Source organism: Phoxinus phoxinus, assembly GCF_949152265.1.
Source record: "Phoxinus phoxinus genome assembly, chromosome: 25".
In the NCBI taxonomy this organism is placed as follows: Eukaryota; Metazoa; Chordata; class Actinopteri; order Cypriniformes; family Leuciscidae; genus Phoxinus; species Phoxinus phoxinus.
In genome coordinates this window covers 10372061-10392906 of record NC_136900.1, presented here as the reverse complement: position 1 = coordinate 10392906, position 20846 = coordinate 10372061, and the positions used below count along the sequence as shown (strand labels likewise).

The 20846-nt window shown below is 38.4% G+C and overlaps 1 protein-coding gene across 1 annotated transcript; it reads left to right on the top strand.

Moving 5' to 3' along the window:
- Positions 1 to 214: 214 nt before the first annotated feature.
- Positions 215 to 17448, top strand: sin3aa (SIN3 transcription regulator family member Aa; the record flags this gene model as incomplete). Its single annotated transcript, XM_079602815.1, is given in 22 exon segments — positions 215 to 240; positions 242 to 287; positions 2537 to 2746; positions 3953 to 4138; positions 4250 to 4356; positions 5105 to 5387; positions 6945 to 7196; positions 7289 to 7441; positions 10448 to 10603; positions 10743 to 10832; positions 10939 to 11057; positions 11272 to 11482; positions 11643 to 11759; positions 12802 to 13040; positions 13484 to 13667; positions 13766 to 14348; positions 14603 to 14772; positions 15452 to 15625; positions 15709 to 15801; positions 16421 to 16515; positions 16669 to 16864; positions 17072 to 17448. Coding segments are annotated over 22 exon segments (3921 nt in total). The 3' UTR covers positions 17303 to 17448.
- Between the last annotated feature and the right edge of the window lie 3398 nt (positions 17449 to 20846).

Genomic DNA, 20846 nt, shown 5'->3' with positions numbered 1-20846 from the left:
TTTAAAATATTACTATTTTGCTTTACTTTGGCGTATTTAATATCGGATAACACATATTTGTGTGCATAGTGTCTTTCAGAGTAAAACATTGATTAAAAAGAAAAACATCTAGTCTAATACTACAGGTGTGTTAAAGAAGCAGAGTACATCTCTGTTCCTATGGATTTGGCGGGTCGTATTCAAATCCGGATGACGCATACTGTCACGTAGACCAATGGGAGGAGAGGGGGGCGTTTCCAACTATTTGTTCCAAACACGAATCCGGAGTGCGAGGCTCTTTTTCGCAGGTATGTAGCAGCTGGGCAAAAGAAAACAAATTTATGTTGTCCTCTTTTTATCGAATATATGTTTCTGTCGGTGTTTGGGTGCTTTCTGCAAGGGGCTGGTCGTCCAAGAGATTTTAATGTATTAATCGTGGCTGTTTGTTCGATCATGGCACATTAAGGGGAGAAAAGGGGGCAAAGCTTTGGCCAACTGAAGCCCCAAAGAAACGTGTATCTCTGTTATTACACACGAACCCATCCGTTTGTGTCCGATGCTTTAACGGGGGCTTTTAGCACTTGTTTTTGATCTGAAAGCAGATCTGTAGCTCAGTCTGGTGTTCAGAGGGGGAGGGAAGAGGTGCTCAAACACGGTTAGACATTTTCCCCTTCAGTCTCCCAGTAAACAAAGAATATTAGATCAACTGGCGTGTTTGTGTTGTAATGTATGATCGGATCTCTCATTTCAGATCTCCGGATGATCGCATAGAGAGTCCATGTTTATGCGATCAGATTTTTAGTTCCCATTTTGACTTTGGGTCTGATTACTAAAGGACAACATGTCATGAAATAGGCGTGTGTGTTGGTGGTGTCATATTCGTATGTGCTCTTTCAATCCTGAAATCTTGAGATCGTAAAATGTGTCGCTAATAAACGTTTGATGATGTTTATATACGGATCTTTTGTTCGGTGTCGTGTTAAAGTGCTCGCGAACATGCTGAATATTTCAGCGCTTTACATCAAAATCAGTCCGAACTTGTTTATTCTGTCAGTTTGAGCTGTTTTGCTTCGGGTTGTATTGGGTTTTGTCCGTATTTAGGAGAAACGCTGTGCACGCATACACGCGCGCGCATCAGCTCCACTGACTGACTGCGGACGGACGGGGCGAGGAATCCCGGGCACTAGCTTAAGCCCCGCCTCTCGTGGGCGGAGCATGGCAATATGAGATTCGCGTCATATATAACGCCCTCTCAGAGCTCCCGACTAATCGGAATCGAGGATTTCTCTGACTAAACGCCCCTGTTGGGTTACGTCATGCTTTATGCGTTCTCACAGCCCCTGACCAATCGGAGGCAAGGAATTCTATAAGGGGCGTTTATTTCATGAAATTCCTCATTCTGATTGGAACACTGTTCTGAGGGGGCATACAAATGACGTAACCTCAGATAGGAAGTTCAGGAAGTTGCTGAAAGCGTTCATATGTAATAATTTCGCGATTTTATTAATAATATAACAGAGTAATCGCGCGTTAAAATAAAACTAAGCCCAGGCGTTGCTAAGATTGCTACACCAGTCTAAGAGAAAATGATGTGCTGCTCAAAACCAGTTGCCGTTTTTGAAGTGTGTGTGTGTGAGAGAGAGAGAGAGAGAGAGAGAGAGAGAGAGAGAGAGAGAGAGAGAGAGAGAGAGAGAGTGGCGGGTTTGGGCTCAACCCCCCGAACAATGTTAATTTCTTGTTGGAGTGACAGTTGAGTACGTTCAATAAAAATACAACTCAATGGCGTCTCCTGAGCAATGAGCCAATCAGAGACTGAGTGGGCGGAGCCTGTGTGCAAAACCCAAGTTAGCCCTTCCCTCCCTACCGCTTGTTTTCAACAGGATTTTATGCGTTAGTTGATTTTAAACTCCGTTTTAATGTGTTTTATCGGTATTTTCACACCGCGTTTTAGTATTTCGTTGATATTTTAACATCTGTGATGTACTGTAAGCGCAGCTAACAGAAGCGGGTGAGTCTCAGAGCTATAAAGTACCAGTTTTATTCAGTATTTCTGAACTTTTTCCCCCCGCCTCAATAAGCTTGTTTTCTGTCAGACTGAAACTTCCGACCTTTAGTTTTCATAGTCGCTTTGATAAAAGATAAATTCCTGCCTAAACTTTGTCACTTTTAGTCGCGAGTTAGCAAGTTAGCATTATTGGTATGCATGTGCAGGAGAGGCACGCACACACACACACACCAACCACATGTATACACACTCCACACACACGTATATATTTCTATATGCACATACTGTTCTTATACACACCATATACATTTATATATATGTAATATATATATATATATATACACACACACACGCATGTATGCACAAACCATGCACGGACATTTAAATATACAGACATGTATATTTACATTACACATTTGTATATACATTTTGTGGACATAACTCATATTCATCTAAACTAGTTGATCTCCTGCTGCTAATGGTTTGGACTACAGCCAAATCATGTTTTTTTTTTTTTTTTGTAAGTTAGTTTCTTTGTGTTGTCTATTTCAGGTCTTAGTGCCCTCTGAGTATGAGTACAGCATGAGGAGGTGTTTAGAGGATCAGGAGCCAGTGTTCATCCCACAACAACGCCGGCTTCCCGGCAGCGCCGAGGGCTTCCAGCACAGGGTTCTTGCCCCAGCGCCTGCCATATTCGAGGCTGTGGCTGACGGCATGCAGCCTACTCCAGGAATACAGTACCCGGTTCCCCAGACATACCAGGTATGGACACTCGCCATCATGATGCATTATAGAGCTGGTGTTCTGTCTTCAGGTTTGTATTTCCACAAAGATAAGATCTTACGGATTTATGAATGAACCACTCATTTTAAAAAAAATCCTCCCAGTCAAACTGACATTTGTTATGACATCCGCTTTACAATGCTCATAACTTTCCTTAACTATAAGTCAATCCACTTCACCAGCTAATTACTCTTCAACAGCGATGCCATAGAAATGTACAGAGCTACTGCAAAAACTTTTTTTAACTATAAAAATCCTAACTATAATTCCTATGAATGTGTTCCCACTTAATCCAGTTAATCCAGAGTGACTCTAGAATCTAGAAAGCTGTGACAGAGTAAACAGACCAAAATTATATTTGTTTTAACGGTTACTCTTTATTTTATGGTGTCATTGTTACACCGTAATTATATAGATACTGAGTAATAATAATTAACTACATGTACTATAGGGTTAGGGTAGGATTATGATTTGGTTAAGTGTTAGTTGCATGTAATTATGCATAATTAACTGTTATTACTATGGTAAGTACATGTAACATTATGTAACAAGGAGATGTATCATTGAGATAATGTTATTATAAAAAATAATTGTTATATCTTCAATAATATGTCTGTAAAGTTTTTATTTATTTTTTCATTTATATTTAAATTTTGTATAGTTAAACTAAATAAATAAAAAAGAGGAATGTTGCCTTGAACTAGCTGAAATTATATAAGTTTGTGTTTTATATTTTAAGTAAGTAACAAAAATGATTTGGGAATTACTAAAATAATGCAGAAAAAACATAATCGTGTTTCATAGTGTCAAACTATAGACATAAAATATGAGCCTTCAGCTGGAATAAAAAATAAAAAATATATATATATACATTTATATATATACAACATTTGAAGTGGATCAAAAAAGTTAATCAAAGTTGTCCTAAGACAAGAACGGGTATTGTTCAAAATTAATGTATAACCTTGATGAAAGGTTTTGATCCACTTCAAATGTTGACTACTGTATATATGTACACACAGTTTCACTGTCTTGCTCCACATTGGTTTATATTAAGCGTCACATGATCTGAAACATTTCAGCTTCACTGAGGTCAAAATAAATATTCTTGCCTAGTTAGGAGGATTTGTTATGAGTATGAAACATCTTCATTATTGATAAGATCTGCACCATTTCTGTTTTCAGGTGTCCACAGTGGCCCAAAGCTCAAGTGGTCATGTTCACACTCCCAGTCCGGCGGTCCACAGCATGGCTCACCATCATGGTCCAGCAGTGGTCCAGGCCCATGGTCCTGCGCCGGTGCAGGTTCACGCGCACCCGCCCACACCATCTGCATCCGCACAGGGCCAGCAGCAGTTCCAGAGACTCAAGGTGGGACGGGAGGGACGCTGTGTTTGGCTCGGTTTAGAGTCTAGCAAATGCGATCCTGCAGTGGCAGCTGTGTGAGCGAGATAAACTGGGTTGTTGTTTTCACTATTGCAGGTGGAGGACGCCCTGTCTTACCTGGACCAGGTGAAGCTCCAGTTTGGCAATCAGCCACAGGTCTACAATGATTTCTTGGATATTATGAAAGAGTTTAAATCTCAGAGGTGAGTTTATTCACATGTAGGATTGTCATGATACCATTTTTTTTTTGTTGATTCTATTGAACTAGTAAACTATCACCATTCACGTTACCACAGCAAGAACTGTATGCTATTATACCTAACCAATTGATTCTTTATTTTTAACATAAATAATAACAACATAAATAAGAAGTTACACTTACAAATTTAGGGTTGTAAGATTTTTTTAATGTTTTTAAAATAAGTATCTTATGCTCAGAAAGGCAACACTTATTTGATCAAAAGTACAGTAATAACATTACTGTTTTACAATTAAAATAACTTTCCTGTGATCATAGCTGAATTTTCAGCATCATTACTCTTCAGTGTCACATGATCCTTCATACATCATTATAATATGATGATTTGCTATGATAATGATTTATTATTATTATTAATGTTGAAAACCGTTGTGGTGCTGAATATTTTTTGTGGAGAAGATGTTTGTTTGTTTTTTACCAAGATTGTATGATCTAGAAATAGACATTTTAGAAATCTAGACATTTTAATAGAAAGATCAAAAGAACATTTATTTGAAATGGGAATCTTTTGAAACGCATTATAAATATCTTTACTTTCTCTTGATCAATTTAATGCATCCTTGCTGATGAAAAGTGTTTTAAAAAAAAACTTCTCTACATTAGTTCCCACAATGTTCTGTTTTACTGAGAAATATTTTATAATTAATAATTACAAATGCTTTTTTTCTCTCTCTCTCTCTCTTATTATGCAGTATTGACACCCCGGGCGTAATCAGCCGGGTGTCACAACTCTTCAAGGGTCACCCTGATCTCATTATGGGGTTTAACACATTTCTTCCACCGGGATACAAGATCGAAGTTACAAGATACAAGGACAATGACCTGGTTAACGTGACTGTGCCCGGTGAGAGCCCACACATCATACCTCACGGCATCTCCGTGCAGCCGCAGCAGCACCAGATCCAGATCCAGATCCACACAAACCCTCCCAGCCTGGCATCCACACCTCCCGCCCAACCCGCGCCGAAAAGCAAGGTATTCACAAGGGCTGAAAATTCACAAGTTGAAAATATAGATTTTTCATTTTTTATCAATACTTAAATCTCAAGAATATCAATCTTATAGTCTGTGCTGATACTTAAAGAAACTTTACTAAACATTATTTATAGTGTGCCTACCATCCAATAATTGCAATAAGCTTTGTTACTATTGATATGAAACAAAGTCTCAGTTAGGCGTGGGCGATCTTCCCAAAATGTCATATCACGATCTTGTAACAGACAATCTCGATCCACAATCTAAATCGCGATCATCTTCCCAATTTTGAGATGTGCTATCGAGAATAGCCAGACTGGAACAAGCCTATTTGCACAATTTAAAACGCAGTATTGCATTAAACAATCAGTTGTCAAAATAGTCATTAAACCCTGAGTTAAACTTTAAAACACGGCATAGTCTTCACTGTATGTTTTAAATATACATTGATTCTTCCTAAAACTACTAAAGCTATTCAGTCAAGTGCAGTGAGTGATTTTGTCTTTGTCTTTTGTTTAACATTAAAAACATAGACAGCACAGGTTTTGTTAATAAAACTTATGGATATGTACATCACACCTGCATGCAAATCCTTCCAAGCTAACACACGACGAAACGCTTATGTAATTTATTGATATTTTTATGTAATTTTGGTATTTGACAACGTAACTATGATGTTGGATGCTCGGGAATTTTAACCACAAATACACATTCTGTGTGAACCGGCCCCAACAAGGTAACTTTTGCGGTGCTACCTGTCTTACTCTACATAGCATGAAACACACGGATGACGTGTGATATGTCCGCGAGCAGGTGCGTGGAGGTATGATAATACATATGTTGACTGGCAGGTAGGACATGGTATCCGAATGCAATGATTGGACGAACATTTTATGGTCCAAAGCCTTCCACAGAATATATATATATATATATATATATATATATACACACACACACACACAAATTAATGTATTTAGACCACTTAACTTAGTGATTGCTATGAGGATGTGAAGAGACTTTTAACCAGCATAGCAAAAAAAAAATCTGGAACAAATCACCAACCCTGCCTTTAATGGTGCAACGCAAAAAATATTTAGTAGTAAGTTATAACTTAGTGCCCATTTACGTCAAAACTAGGCTAAGTTGTAACTTCCTCACAGCTGGTGCAACAGGCCCCTGATAACTTTGAACAAAATTTCTAGTAATGTTACTGGACGAACATTTGTCTATAAGTTTGAGAGAAGTTATTATAACGCTCCCTGTTCCTGACTAAATTTGTTACCGTATTATTAATCTTTGTTTACATCGGACAATAAAAATACAACTGTTCGCTGTTTGTTCATGTTAGCTCAGATCCGTTAAATAATATTAACAGACACAACTTTTGATTTTAATAACTAGTAAAATATTGAAAATAACGTAAGAGTAATGACTCTGCCATATAGCCAGAGAATGCATCAGAAAAACATGTAGAATATTATTCTAGGTTATTCCAAGGTTAGTTTTATTTAGTCCTGATCAGGATCAATGATTTTTTTTAAATTTCTCTCTGTACAGCCGCTTCAAGCTCCAGCTCCGGCTCCGGCTCCGAGCAGTGTTCCCAATCCGTCCATCCATCCGTACGCTTCCCCGCGTTCACCGCCGCTGCAGCCCCACACACCCATCACCCCCACGCCCACCGCACCACCACTGCAGAACCAGCCCGTGGAGTTCAACCACGCCATTAACTACGTCAACAAGATTAAGAATCGCTTCCAGGGCCAGCCCAACATCTACAAATCCTTCCTCGAGATCCTGCACAAATACCAGGTCAAGCCAGACAAACCCTAAAAACTCTTCCCAATTAAATTATAATTCACAATCAATTTACGAATATCTCGTATACTTGTTTTGTTAATCAGAAGGAGCAGCGTAATGCTAAAGAAGCGGGTGGGAGCTACACCCCGGTCCTGACCGAGCAGGAAGTTTACGCTGAGGTGGCCCAACTCTTCAAAAACCAGGAAGATTTGCTCTCAGAGTTCGGGCAGTTCCTGCCAGATGCCAACAGCTCTGCGGTGAGTTTGATTGTGTCTGACTCCGCCCACTAGATTGATACATCACTCACGTTTTAGAATCTCTGAATCAAATTAAAAACTTTTTGAACATTCTATAACTGACAGATGTCACTTTCTGATGTTTAGGATCGATTTAATTGAAACGAAGTAATGTATTAAAGGGGCTATATGTATAATTCAGAAACCCTTGTTATTAGCAAAACCAGAGGCCGTTAAATGAACTGAAGGCAGCAACTTATTGCTCTTGCACACGTAATGTACAAGAGACAGAACGTGATTCAAGGCCCTGATATACTCACGGCAAAATTTGTTTTCATTCTTCAATTAGGGGAAAAAGAAATTGGAAACACCTTAATTTCCAGCGATATATTGTTAATGAACATCCAGGCACTGTCCACACCGCTGAGAGCGTCGTTCAGATGAATATGTAAATATGTGCTGCGCGCTTTCCACTCAATAGCAAAAATGACAGCAGTAGTTTAGGAAGCATCTGATCGTAGCGATGTGTAAATGTTTGCACAAGCTCTGCCATTCACTGGCATCATGTCAACAGATAAAATGACACTTATGATAAGTATATTTGAGACTATAGAGTCTATAGATCTGGCCATGTGAGACTATAGTTGAAATGAATCCCATTTCTTTGCATGACACTGACATTACAGTACAGCAGGGCTTAATTTGAGTCGCAACATGTTCGGCACCTCCGACGTTGGATCTGGAACCTTTTTTATTGGATCCGGCACCTCCTATGTCACTATGGAAAATTAATCGCCTAAATTAAAAAAAATTAATTACTATTTGTGTAGTGTTCAATGTTGTTATCGATAGAGATGCGCGGATGGGGTATTATTTCATCCGCAACCGCATCACAAAACTCATCATCCGCACCAACGTTTTTTGACATTAATTTTTCAAAGCCGCACCCGCCCGCCATCCGCTGATTGTTTTGCGGTCTATGGACGATGCAATGCTCTGCTGATGCGAGCCGCGAGAAAGCCCTTGTTTGTTCTAGAAAGGATGCAGCAAAGATATTTAATGCTAATGTATGAGGCATAGGCCTACGCGGAGTTTCATTCATTTATGATGAGATGCGCTCCAGTTAACAATGCAATACAAGTGAACGCGGCGCCGGCCCCTCCATGTCACGGTTATTATCTGCTATATTTGCTTTTTATTTATTAAATACATGCAATTGGTTGATGAAACATTTATTAAAATTAAGATACAATTTATACAAAACAAAATTCACTTTAAAGAAAGGCTTTCTACAAAGCAAAACTTAATGAAGTGGTAAAAATCATGTCTGACGATTTACAAAACAAAACTTAAGTGGTAAAAACCATGTCTCCCGATATATTGCGCATCTTATGATCCTATCTTTTATTACAATTGTTTTTGAGCTAAAATGTAACACACAGCATATATATACACACACTGTAGCCTGTTTCTTTTATCAAACATGTTTGGGGCCAGTCAAGGGGTAATTAAACTGCACGATCAGTTATCGGTAATGATACATTGTTTGTTATTGCAAATGTTTATTATTGCAAATGTTTATAAAAGCCATGAAGGACATGCGTGTTCAAGTCTTTCCTTTTCCAGCATCTCAAAGTAATTTTGTTAAATAAGACGCATTCATATATGCAATTATCTCGTATTAATCAGACTCCATGAAATAACTCGTGAAATAAGGTTATGTTTACACTTAAAATAGTTACAACATGGATGAATGAAATGATAAAACAAACCATTAATTGTACCCAGCATAAATGTAAAATGTTACCAGAGAGAGAGAGAGAGAGAGCGAGAGAGAGAGAGAGAGAGAGAGAGCGAGAGAGAGAGAGAGAGAGAGAGAGAGAGCGAGAGAGAGAGAGAGAGAGAGAGAGAGAGTGTAGAGGCAGAGTGTCCCTAAGAAGGGACCCAGCACCACCAGCGCATCCAAAAGAAAGAGACAGAACAACCGTTACAATCCTCTTTTGTCATTTTCCCCCGACCATGTCACTAACACCCAGGTGTGAGATATTCAAAACTGACCAATCAGATGATCACAACTTCCCAATCCCTCTGGCCTACAGGCCTAAATCACTGCTGTGCTGAAAATGTCTGAGTGAAAAGCAAATGTCTTTGTTCCTTTGAAATAATCTTGAATTATTTCCAACCTTATAAAAATGTTTTTAATTTGTTTAATAAATCTCATAATGATGGCACATCACTATAGTTATTTCTATCTCAAATGATTGGGGTCGGTCAGGGGGTACTTGGCTGAAAAAAAAAAAAAAACATAATTGGGGGGGTAGGCTACATTATTGAAAAAAAAAAATAGAGAAGCACTAGGCAGTGTAATTTTTATTTACCTTTACCTCCAACCCGCGTTTTGAGTCGCCGGATCCACCTGATCCATGTGCTCCGGGACCTCCCACTTTACAAATTAAGCACTGCAGTACAGTATAGCTCTTTCAGCATTAATTTCATGCGTTTAGGAGCGCATGTAAACGTTACATATTTTTTATTTTCCTGGTAAAAACGTTTTATGTGAAAAGATTCCTTCACATAAAAATCAGTCCACAGGCTTTCAAAGACAACCTAGGAAGGGCTTGTTTAAGGTTTGTTTCAAGCTGTTCACACATTAGCAATAAATAATAGCGATTAATAGATGAAGATTCTTACATATAGCCCCTTTAATAGTCATTCACACTTTTATTGTTGTTATTTTAGTATCATTGAGATACTATTATTGTTTTAATTTTTGTTTTGTTTTTGTCATTTTAATTTTTTTAATATGTCTATATAGTTTTTATTAATATTTATTTCAGGTTTAGTTATTTTAGTGCAAATGAAACTAAATTAAAATGGAAAATGTTTATTATGATTTTTTTTGGCACATGTTTCCCTGGCTAAATTTAAATGATTAATTTTAATATTTTATTTCAGTTAACGAAAAACAGATTTTTATTTTTTATTTTAGTTTTAGTTAAACTATAATAGCTCTGCTTTGAACTTTAGCTGCTGGGGAAGACTGCAGCGGAGAAGGCCGAAGCTATGCGTAATGATCCCGGTGGAGCAGTCAAGAAACCGCAGCTCAATAACAAGCAGCGGCCCAATCAGAACGGCTGCCAGAAATACAAACATCCGACTACAGCCGTCACCCCACCTGTGAAGGTATCACTCCATGGAAATGCATTTCATTTATATTGAATGATTTTCATCGTTTTTGGGATGTCACCCTTTTTGCTTACTGATATAACTTAACTGTTATAACTTTCTTGATTTCTCAATTTATTCCCCCTTTCTTTTTTAGAAAAAGCTGAAGTTAATGAATATGAAAGATTCATTGGTGACTGAGGCTGGCAAACACAGCGGAGGAACAGAATCTCTTTTCTTTGACAAAGTGAGTTGCTCTGGTTTAATGTACTGATGTTGATTTAATAAGCAGGTCATTTTATTTTAAAAGTTACCATTTCCAATAGGGACTGACATTATGTTTCTGTTCTTAGGTGCGGAAAGCTTTGCGAAGTTCTGAAGCCTATGACAACTTCCTCCGGTGCCTAATCATTTTTAATGAGGAAATAATTTCTCGTGCTGAGCTGGTTCAGCTTGTGGTTCCATTCCTGGGGTAAGTTCAGTTTAAAGTGTTTAATTTTATGTGTATTATTTTTATTTATTTATACATTATGGCCCTCTGGTGTTTTTCCCTCAGTTCTCACCATCTCCGAAAACATTATTATTATTATTTTTTGAACAAAGCTACCCCCAGTTGTTATTTTGCACTATTGAGTTTGTGTGATTCTTGGCAATAATTAGCCTTTTTTTTTTTTTTTTTTTTTCAGCAAATTTCCTGAGCTGTTCACTTGGTTTAAGAACTTCCTTGGATATAAGGAGATGACACACTTGGAGACGTACCCAAAAGAAAGAGCCACTGAAGGAATTGCCATGGAAATTGACTACGCTTCATGCAAGCGTCTGGGCTCTAGTTACCGAGCTTTACCCAAGAGCTACCAGCTGCCCAAATGTACCGGGAGAACATCACTCTGTAGAGAGGTACGAGCGCCACAACCCATCACCTTCCAAGTCATCAAATGCCATTTCTATCCCCCACATTATTTCACACTGAATATTATTTGACTCAGAAATGCATCATATTTTGCAAGTTTTTCTGAAAAAACTCTTTCTTTACGCTGGTTCTTTGTGGATGCATCAGGTGCTGAATAATACCTGGGTTTCCTTCCCCTCCTGGTCCGAGGACTCTACCTTTGTGAGCTCCAAGAAGACTCAGTATGAAGAACACATGTACAGGTGTGAGGACGAGCGATTCGAGGTGAGACTTCCACACATAAGGTTACCGGTTCAACTTGTTGTTTTTTTTTAAAGCTGCAGTCTGTAGCTTTTTTCTGTTAAAAATGATCCAAAATACATTTTTGAGCAAGTACATTACCAGCCAGTATTCAAAACTATCTGCTTGCCTTAGCTCGATTCAAAACAGTAAGCTTGTAATAATGTTTTTTATTCCAGTGGTACCGGTGGATTTCCACAGGAAATTCGAGCATGTCTTTGCGTCATTACGTCACATCTGTACACATAAAGAAGAGTCTCGGCTAGTAGGCTATGAGTGTGAGGATGTTGGAGGTGGAGATTTATAGCCTTTTCTCACAGCATTTAATGGCGGATCCAGATAGGTTCAAACGACAATCACCAGTGACAACTGGAGATTCACCCGTTGTAAAATGCAAAAGACTTCGGAGTGGCTACAGAAAAAAAGAGATTGCAAACGGCCCTTGCGAAAACAAGGATAAATATCGGAAGGGCATTAAATGTCACGCAATGCTGATGTTGTTAACATAACAATTTGGTTTTGATATGATAAGCGATCGTTAGATTTAATCAGCACGATTTACTGCAATGATTTTTTCCCCTTAGTTGGTCCGAACAAAAGTGGATGTTACTTGTTCAGATGACATTTTCCGGTGATAATTCTTCATGTTGGTGAAAACTACTATAGCTGCCAAAACTATAAAGCCAAAACAATCTGTTACCTTAAATTATATGTTTATCTCTGTAAAGCAGCTTTGAAACAATCTACATTGTTAAAAGCGCTATATAAATGAAGATGACTTGAATTGACTTGGTCATACTTCCAAAAAGTATAATCTGTGATTCTGAATGCCAGTATCCACACCGGCGTGGCGACTGACAGCCACACATTCTCCTCAAAACATTGCGTAAAGTTGATAATTCTGCGAATAACTGCAATTTCAGATTTCGAACAGAGATGGCGACAAAGAGAAAAAACTGCGGACTGCAGCTTTAATTTATATTTTTTGGAGTAATTCTTGCTAATGGTGTCGTTGACTCCTCCCTAGCTGGATGTCGTCTTGGAAACCAACCTGGCCACCATCCGTGTTCTGGAGGCGGTTCAGAAGAAGCTTTCTCGGATGTCTGCGGAAGAGCAGGCGAAATTTCGGCTGGACAACACTCTGGGCGGTGGCTCCGAGATCATCCACAGGAAAGCCATCCAGAGGATATATGGAGACAAAGCCCTGGACATCATCGATGGACTGAAGAAAAATCCGGCAGTGTCTGTTCCCATTGTACTCAAGAGGTTAGAGAGAATAAACGCTATAAATGAGCATCCGTCCAAAGGGCTACATTCCTGTTTCAGAGTGCTGTTTGTGCAGAAAGTAGTTTAGAAATATATGATATAGTATTATCAAAAATTTATGGTTGGACAATTTTATTTTATTTAAACTCATTTGTTTTACAAAACTGCCCCAGTACTTATTTAGCAGTAGTGGGTTTGTGTTTTTACATTGGATATATTTATATATTTTATTTAAAATTTGTGGTTGACCAGTGTGGGGCTTTTCAAACATGCCAACAAACATGGTTAACCAACTTTTTCGAAGATTAATTTTACCAATATTTGTTTTTCATTTGCTGTTTCCAATGTCTAGAGACAGCACATTTGAGCTATTAACGTTTTTTTTATTGTTTTGTTAATGCTGTAATCCAGTTATTTTAACAAATATTACACATCCGTCTCAGGCTAAAGCTGAAGGAGGAAGAGTGGCGTGAAGCTCAAAGGGGTTTCAACAAGATCTGGAGAGAGCAGAATGAAAAATATTACCTGAAATCTCTGGACCATCAAGGCATTAACTTCAAGCAGAACGACACTAAGGTCCTGCGCTCTAAAACGCTTCTCAACGAGATCGAGAGCATCTTTGATGAGGTGAGATGCTCTTTATCCTCTAGAGGAAGTTAAAAGGGTTTGTTTATCTCAGAGAGACGAGTTTCAAGCTCGTGATTGATGGTTGTGTGTTTGTTTAGCGGCAGGAACAGGCTTCGGAAGACAACAACGCATCTGTTATTGGGCCTCAACTGACAGTGACCTACGAGGACCGTCAGATTCTAGAGGACGCGGCTGCGCTCATCATCCACCACGTGAAACGCCAGAGCAGTATCAACAAAGAGGACAAGTACAAGATTAAGCAGATCATCTACCACTTCATCCCCGACATGCTGTTCTCCCAGCGAGGGGTGTTGTCGGACGCCGAGGAAGAGGACGACGAGGAAGACGTGGACCTTGACGAGGGGGCGTCGAAGAAGCACAACGGGCTGGCAGGAGGAGTTAGTGGCAGCCCGACGAAGACCAAACTGCTGTTCAGCACATCCACGGCTCAGCGGCTGCGCTCCTGCGAGGACGCGTATAATCTGTTCTATGTGAATAACAACTGGTACATCTTTGTCCGGCTGCACCACACCCTATGCTCGCGTCTGCTGCGGCTCTACGCGCAGGCCGAACGCCAGATCGAAGAGGACCTGAGGGAGCGCGAGTGGGAGAGGGAAGTGCTCGGACTCAAACGAGACAAAAACGAAAACACCGCGATCCAGCTGCGTCTGAAGGAGCCCAGTGAGTAACGAAACGGTTTTACTGCTAGGTTAAACATTCGTGACCCTGGACCACAAAACCAGTCACAAGTCGCATGGGTATATTTGTGGCAATAGCCACAATAAGACTGGTTTTGTGGTCCAGGGTCATCAGGATAACTGATTAATCGTGCATAATTAGACCAGGAACATTTAAGAAAGTACGTTTTTATTTCATGTTGACTTTTAAAGTGTGGTGAATGCAGCTGTTTTCAAGTCATTTTCTCTATCTTTCAGTGGACATAGAAGTAGAGGATTATTACTCTGCGTTTCTGGAGATGGTGCGTAATCTGCTGGACGGGAATCTGGAGGCATCTCAATACGAGGACTCTCTCCGAGAGATGTTCACCATTCATGCCTACATCGCCTTCACCTTGGACAAACTCATCCAGAACATAGTCAGACAGGTCCGTCTGCCCAAATCCACTGACATAATATAATGATTTTGCATGTCATGCCTAGTGTTGTCACGATAGTGGAATTTTTTACTTCGATACGATAACTTGAAAAATATCAATATTCGATACCAGGGGGGAAACTGGCATATATTTTTGGATAATTTGGGTAATTTTGTTGTAATAGCTGACACATAGCACAGGGAGGCTTTATTTGAATGGTTAAACTACAGTACATTATTTATTTATTTTTTCACAAGTAAACAGTCAGTAATAAAATAAGAACAAATTGCAAACTATAGCACAAATAAATACAATAGAATAAAGAGACAGATGAAAGAAACATGGCTTTAAATGGTTAGTTCTTCCAAAAATTATAATTATCCCATGATTCACTCACTCTCAAGCCATCCTTGGTGTATATCTTCTTTCAGCCAAACACAATCGGAGATATATTATAAAAAATCCTGGCTCTTCCAAGCTCTATAATGGTAGTGAATGGGGGAAGAGATTTTGAAGTTCAAAAAAATGCAGCCATCCATCATAAAAATAGTTTATACGTCTCCAGTGGGTTAATAAAGGACCTTTTGAAGTGAAGCTATATATAAAATGGATTTCTTAACGATATTAAATCCTTGATTTTCCTTTTTACAATATATAAATATCTGTGTCTCTCTGTCTCTTACTGTAGCTACAGCACATAGTGAGTGAGGAGATCTGTATTCAGGTCACAGAACTGTACCTGAGTGAGAGCAGTCACTCAGCCACAGGTGGATCTCTGCTCACGCAGAGCTCCAGGGCACCGGCGGAAACGTCTTACCAGCGCAAAGCCGAGCAGCTCATGTCCGACGAGAACTGCTTTAAGGTAGTTGCAGCTGCAGAAACACTAAAGCCTGCTCGTAAAGTATTACAGCATTAAGTCTTTAATCTCTCTTCCTTTCACTCTAGGTAATGTTTATGAAGAACCGAGGGAATGTTCAGCTCAGTGTGGAGCTGCTGGACGCGGAGGAGGAGAACTCGGAAGGGCCAATGGAAATCGAGGTGAGCTTCACGTGTTGATTCACAGATTATTGCAGAATTGCAGACTTGTGGACGTTTGCATCAATTTCTGCAGGTCTGTCTCTGAGTTTGATTTATTGAAGTTATTTTAAAATGGAATAATAATTAAAAACATTTAACTTAAGAAATAAGAAAAAATAAAAATACAGAAACAAATAATAAATAAATAAAAACAGAAAAAAATTTATTATAAATAACTAAAGCATTTTCATTGCTTAAAATAAAAAACAAACTAAAATAAAATAAAATATTTTTTTTATTTAGTTTAGCTTGATGTACTAAAATTACTCAAATGAAATTAAAACTATAGACTTAATTAAAAAACATTAACTAAAAATGTACAAAAAATGCACGAGAAAACGTAAAATTTTAAGCTAAAATTGTAATGAAAAAGAAAAAATTCAAATATAAGAACTATTTATATATATATATATATATATAATCTCTCTCTCTGTATATATATATATATATATAAATAGCATGTCGCTACTAAAATAACACTGAATCCTGTTTCAGGAGTGTTCCGGCACAAAAAAAAATGGTTTAATAAAATGTCTAAAAATGTAATACATTTTCCCTGTTGTCATGCTCACGTGTGCAGCGCTGGTCGGATTACGTTATGCGGTATCTGTCGGCTGATTTCACATCTCCAGACGTGAGGGATCATCTGTCTCAGAAGCCTGTGTTCCTGCCAAGGTGTGTTTGTGATGCCTGACCTCTGACCCCTGAACTTATCAACCAATGATTGAATCTCAGCGTCCCGACTGTTTTCATGCAGCAGAGACGTTCATAGAGGTTAACACTCATTCATTATTATTGGTTTGTCATCACCATCCTCTGTTTCTGTAGGAACCTGCGGCGGATCCGTAAGTGTCAGCGGGACTGTGAGTCTCAGGAGAAGGAGGTGAAGGATGGAGGCAGAAAAGAAAACTCAGACAGCATGAAGATGGAGTGCATGTTCAAACTCAACTCCTATAAAATGGTGTATGTCTTCAAATCAGAAGATTACATGTACAGACGCACGGCGCTGCAGAGAGCCCACCAGGTAAAAACACACACACACACACATACACACCAAGAACAACACAACAAATTACAGTTTCTCAATCACATTTTCGATATTGGCCAACACTGATTGTGGCCCCCTCTCTCTCTCTCTCTCTCTCTCTCTCTCTCTCTCTCTCTCTCTCTCTCTCTCTCTCTCTCTCTCTCTCTCGCTCTCGCTCTCGCTCTCGCTCTCGCTCTCGCTCAGTCTCACGAGCGTGTAAGCACGCGTCTGCACCAGCGGTTTCACGCCTGGACCCAGCGCTGGGCGAAGGAGCATGTGACCAGAGACATGGCTGCTGAAACCAGCAAGTGGCTCATGGGAGAAGGGCGAGAGGGACTGCTGCCCTGCACCACCACCTGTGACCCCGAGATACTTCACTTCCAGCGCGTTAATAAGTACAGAGTCAAGTACGGCAGTGCCCACAAGAACCAGTGACATCAGCGGACAGGGGCGGAGCTCAGCGATGACGTGACAGCTCAACTGTCATGTGACGCCGACCCACGTGAGATTTTAAAACAGTGTTTTTTTGTCCTTTTTTTTTTTTATAAGCTGTTCCTGCAGAAACGCGGGTCTCCCAGTGCCAAAAAACATGGGGTTGAAGACCTGTCAGTCAAACCCAGCCCGGACCAATCAGCACGGCTCTTACCGTAAACCAGCCCACCGATCTAATATATATATATATATATATATATTTATATATATATATGTGTGTGTATATATCGGATTTCGCCAGTCGAGTGTGTTCCCTGGTTTTTGATAATTAAAACTTCACAGGCAGCAGATCTGAATAAATCTGTGGCGGAAAAGATATAAGACTTTTTACGAAAACACAACTAAAGCGTTTCGGGCATAAGTGCACTTAACTTTAGAGTAACTTCCAGAGATTTATTCTGCCACATCATTTAAGAGATCACAGATCTGAGGTGCGAATCTTGCATTGTAATATTAGACTGAACAAATTCAGTTTTTACTAAAAAAAAAAAAAAGGCAAAAAATTATAAGTGCGACAGCAATAAAAATCTAAGGCCTGCGTGAAGCTATGATATGAATCAGAAAACACACTTATTTCTGCACCGTACACCAGCTTACAGCAAACATGACCTGTGAACCACACACACACACACAGTTCAACAGATTTGTAAATACAGTGTAAATATTGCCAGACCTTTTTATGCCAGAAGTGTGTTGTGTTTAGTGCTTTACTGTGGCGTTTGGGGAGAAAGAACGGAAACCACATGGAAAACAATGACAAATGCAAGACAGTTTATTGCAGTTTTTACCAAAGGGAGTTGATTATTAAGGTCGGGTTTGTTTTCTTTCTCCTTTTGTGCGTTTCCTTTTCTATTCTATTCTATTTTGTCTCTTATTTTTTTTCCTTTTCTTTTTTTATTAGTAAAAATGTTAATTTGCTGAGTAGAAGTGTATCCAGGTTCTTGTTTTTGAAATGGATGTTTTTATAAGAAAAGAAAAAAAGCATTTTAATTTTTGAAGTTTGAAAATGGATCTCGTTTCTGTACACTTTTATCACTGACCGTTTTTTGGATAAACCTTCAGCTGTGTCCTCTGGCAAACACACGCAGACACAACTCTTATGAATGTAAAGGTCTTCTTTATCGTTGTCAGAGATTTCAGTCTCCACTCTGGATAGATTTCTGCTGGACAAATCTAAATATAAATATATATACACATTTTAAAAATGAGTCACAAAGCATGTCTTTTCTGTGGATCATTATAGACCCTTTATTTGCATAATATTTAAATTAATAAAAATTACATTTGTAGCATAAACATCTGGCTTGTTCTTTTTCTTCTAACATGCATCATATATTTGCTGGAATGCTCGAAATGCTTCATGTTTAGTTGGTAATCGGGCTGTAGTTGTCTTCTGTGGCCTCCAGGGGGCGATAAGCCTCTGAGATTTAATGCTCAGAGTTTCTATCAGTCTATGGTTTCTATATGTAAACTAGGGGATTATTGTTTATATATATATATATATATATATATATAAATACAAAAATTAAGTACTTGTAATTATATTAATTTTTTTAATATTCGTAATCAGACTACAGTTAATTTTTGATTGTTTACATATTACTCCCACAATGGCAGTAAATCTTTCATAAGTGATTGATTCTCTTTAATTCTTATTTTTCATCTTTTAAATTTTCCTTCCTAAAAAAAAAAGAGCCTTTTAGTTTTGTGGAACTGCACACAGAATAGCCAGTAGTTGACTATAAAATATAGTCTATAGGTGGCTATAATAACATAACCACTGGATTTACAGAAATCTTTTCACTTTCAATAAATGTTTTCTCACCATTGCAACACTGAATATCGAATCAACTCCTGGCGAACACAATTGTTATTGTAATTTTCACTCAGTGAGTCATTTAACCATGTGTAATGCACTTCATGTTGTTAACAAAGAATGGAATATATTTTATTGTGTGTATTTATTTTTTGTATCAATGTGGTACAATATTATCCAATTCAATTTTAATGTGATTAACAAGTTGTCAAAAGTAATCCAAAAGAAGTCTGATTACATTACTCTAAATGTAATGGATTACATTACTAACTAATGTAATGTGGAAACAGTCTCCGACTACAATTTGTAAGTAATCTACCCAGCACTATAATGCAAAATATTTTAGTGAGATGATGAAATAAACATGAAACAACATTTCTATGCATTTTTACACATTTTTGTGTAAAAAAAGAAAGAAAATTTCATTATACATGGCTCATCCATTCGATGAAAAGTCGAAATTATGACAGTCATAATTATAAGATAAAAAGCAGAAATTGATTTTAAAAGTCATAATTGACATTAAGCTGAAATGACATAACTCATAATTCGATAAAAAGCGAAATGAAGTCATTATGACATACTAGATCATAATTGAAATAAAACAGTCGAAATTTAGATTTAAAAAAAAAATCGGAATTATGACCTTTTCATCTAATTTATGATGTACAATTTTTTTTTGTTATGTGGCGGAAATTTGCTTCCATGATAATAACTGAAGATAGCTATCCGTTAGCACATTTACATTCATATATCAGCATTCATATCAATAATAGGATAGTTTTTACATTGCAATTGATATATTTGTGTAGGTAGCATACATAAAGTATTTCTGCGAAGTAAAACTAGTAGCCTACATTACTAGACAGCAAAATAATCTTTTGAAGAGAGGTGTCAAATTATTCATCAGATCCGACTGCTTTCTCAGCAGTGTGTGTGTGTGTGTGTGTGTGTGTGTGTGTGTGTGTGTGTGTGTGTGAGAGAGAGTGTGTGTGACTAGACAGAATTGTTTTGGACGGGTGAAGGGGTTCTTTTTCTTCGGCCCAGTCAGAGTGACCCAGATTGTTGTGACGGGCGCTCGGGCTGACAGGTGCGGCGAGTCTCCTGCAGAGAGAGAGAGAGAGAGAGAGAGAGAGAGAGAGAGCCTGCTCTGTCAGAGCTAGAGAGACAGACAGATACGGAGGGAACCTTCATTAGTGTGATCTGGCATCTTTATAAGCTGATAAAACTGTCAAATAAACTCGAGTCATGCAGAGCCAAACTTATCGTCATAAACTCTGGCATGTTTTGCCGATTATTCTAGCGGCTGTCTGACTGACCTGTTAAAGGGACAGTAGCCTACACCCAACATGAATATTATCCCATAATTTATCCACCCTCAAGCCATCCTATGTATATATATGACTTTCTTCTTTCAGACAAACACAATCAGAGATACCAAAAATATCCTGGCTATTCCCAGCTTTATAATGGGAGTGAATGGTACCTGATATTTTGAAGCCAAAGAAGCGCATCCATCCATCATAAAAGTAGCCTAATCTATAGGCTACGGGCTCCAGGGGGTTAATAAAGATATATTTTCTTTTTTTTTGTCTGATGTCACAGACTCTTTAATAGTATATTGTTTGAGTTTGGATCCAGTTAGTATTGTTAACTAATAATAATAATAAT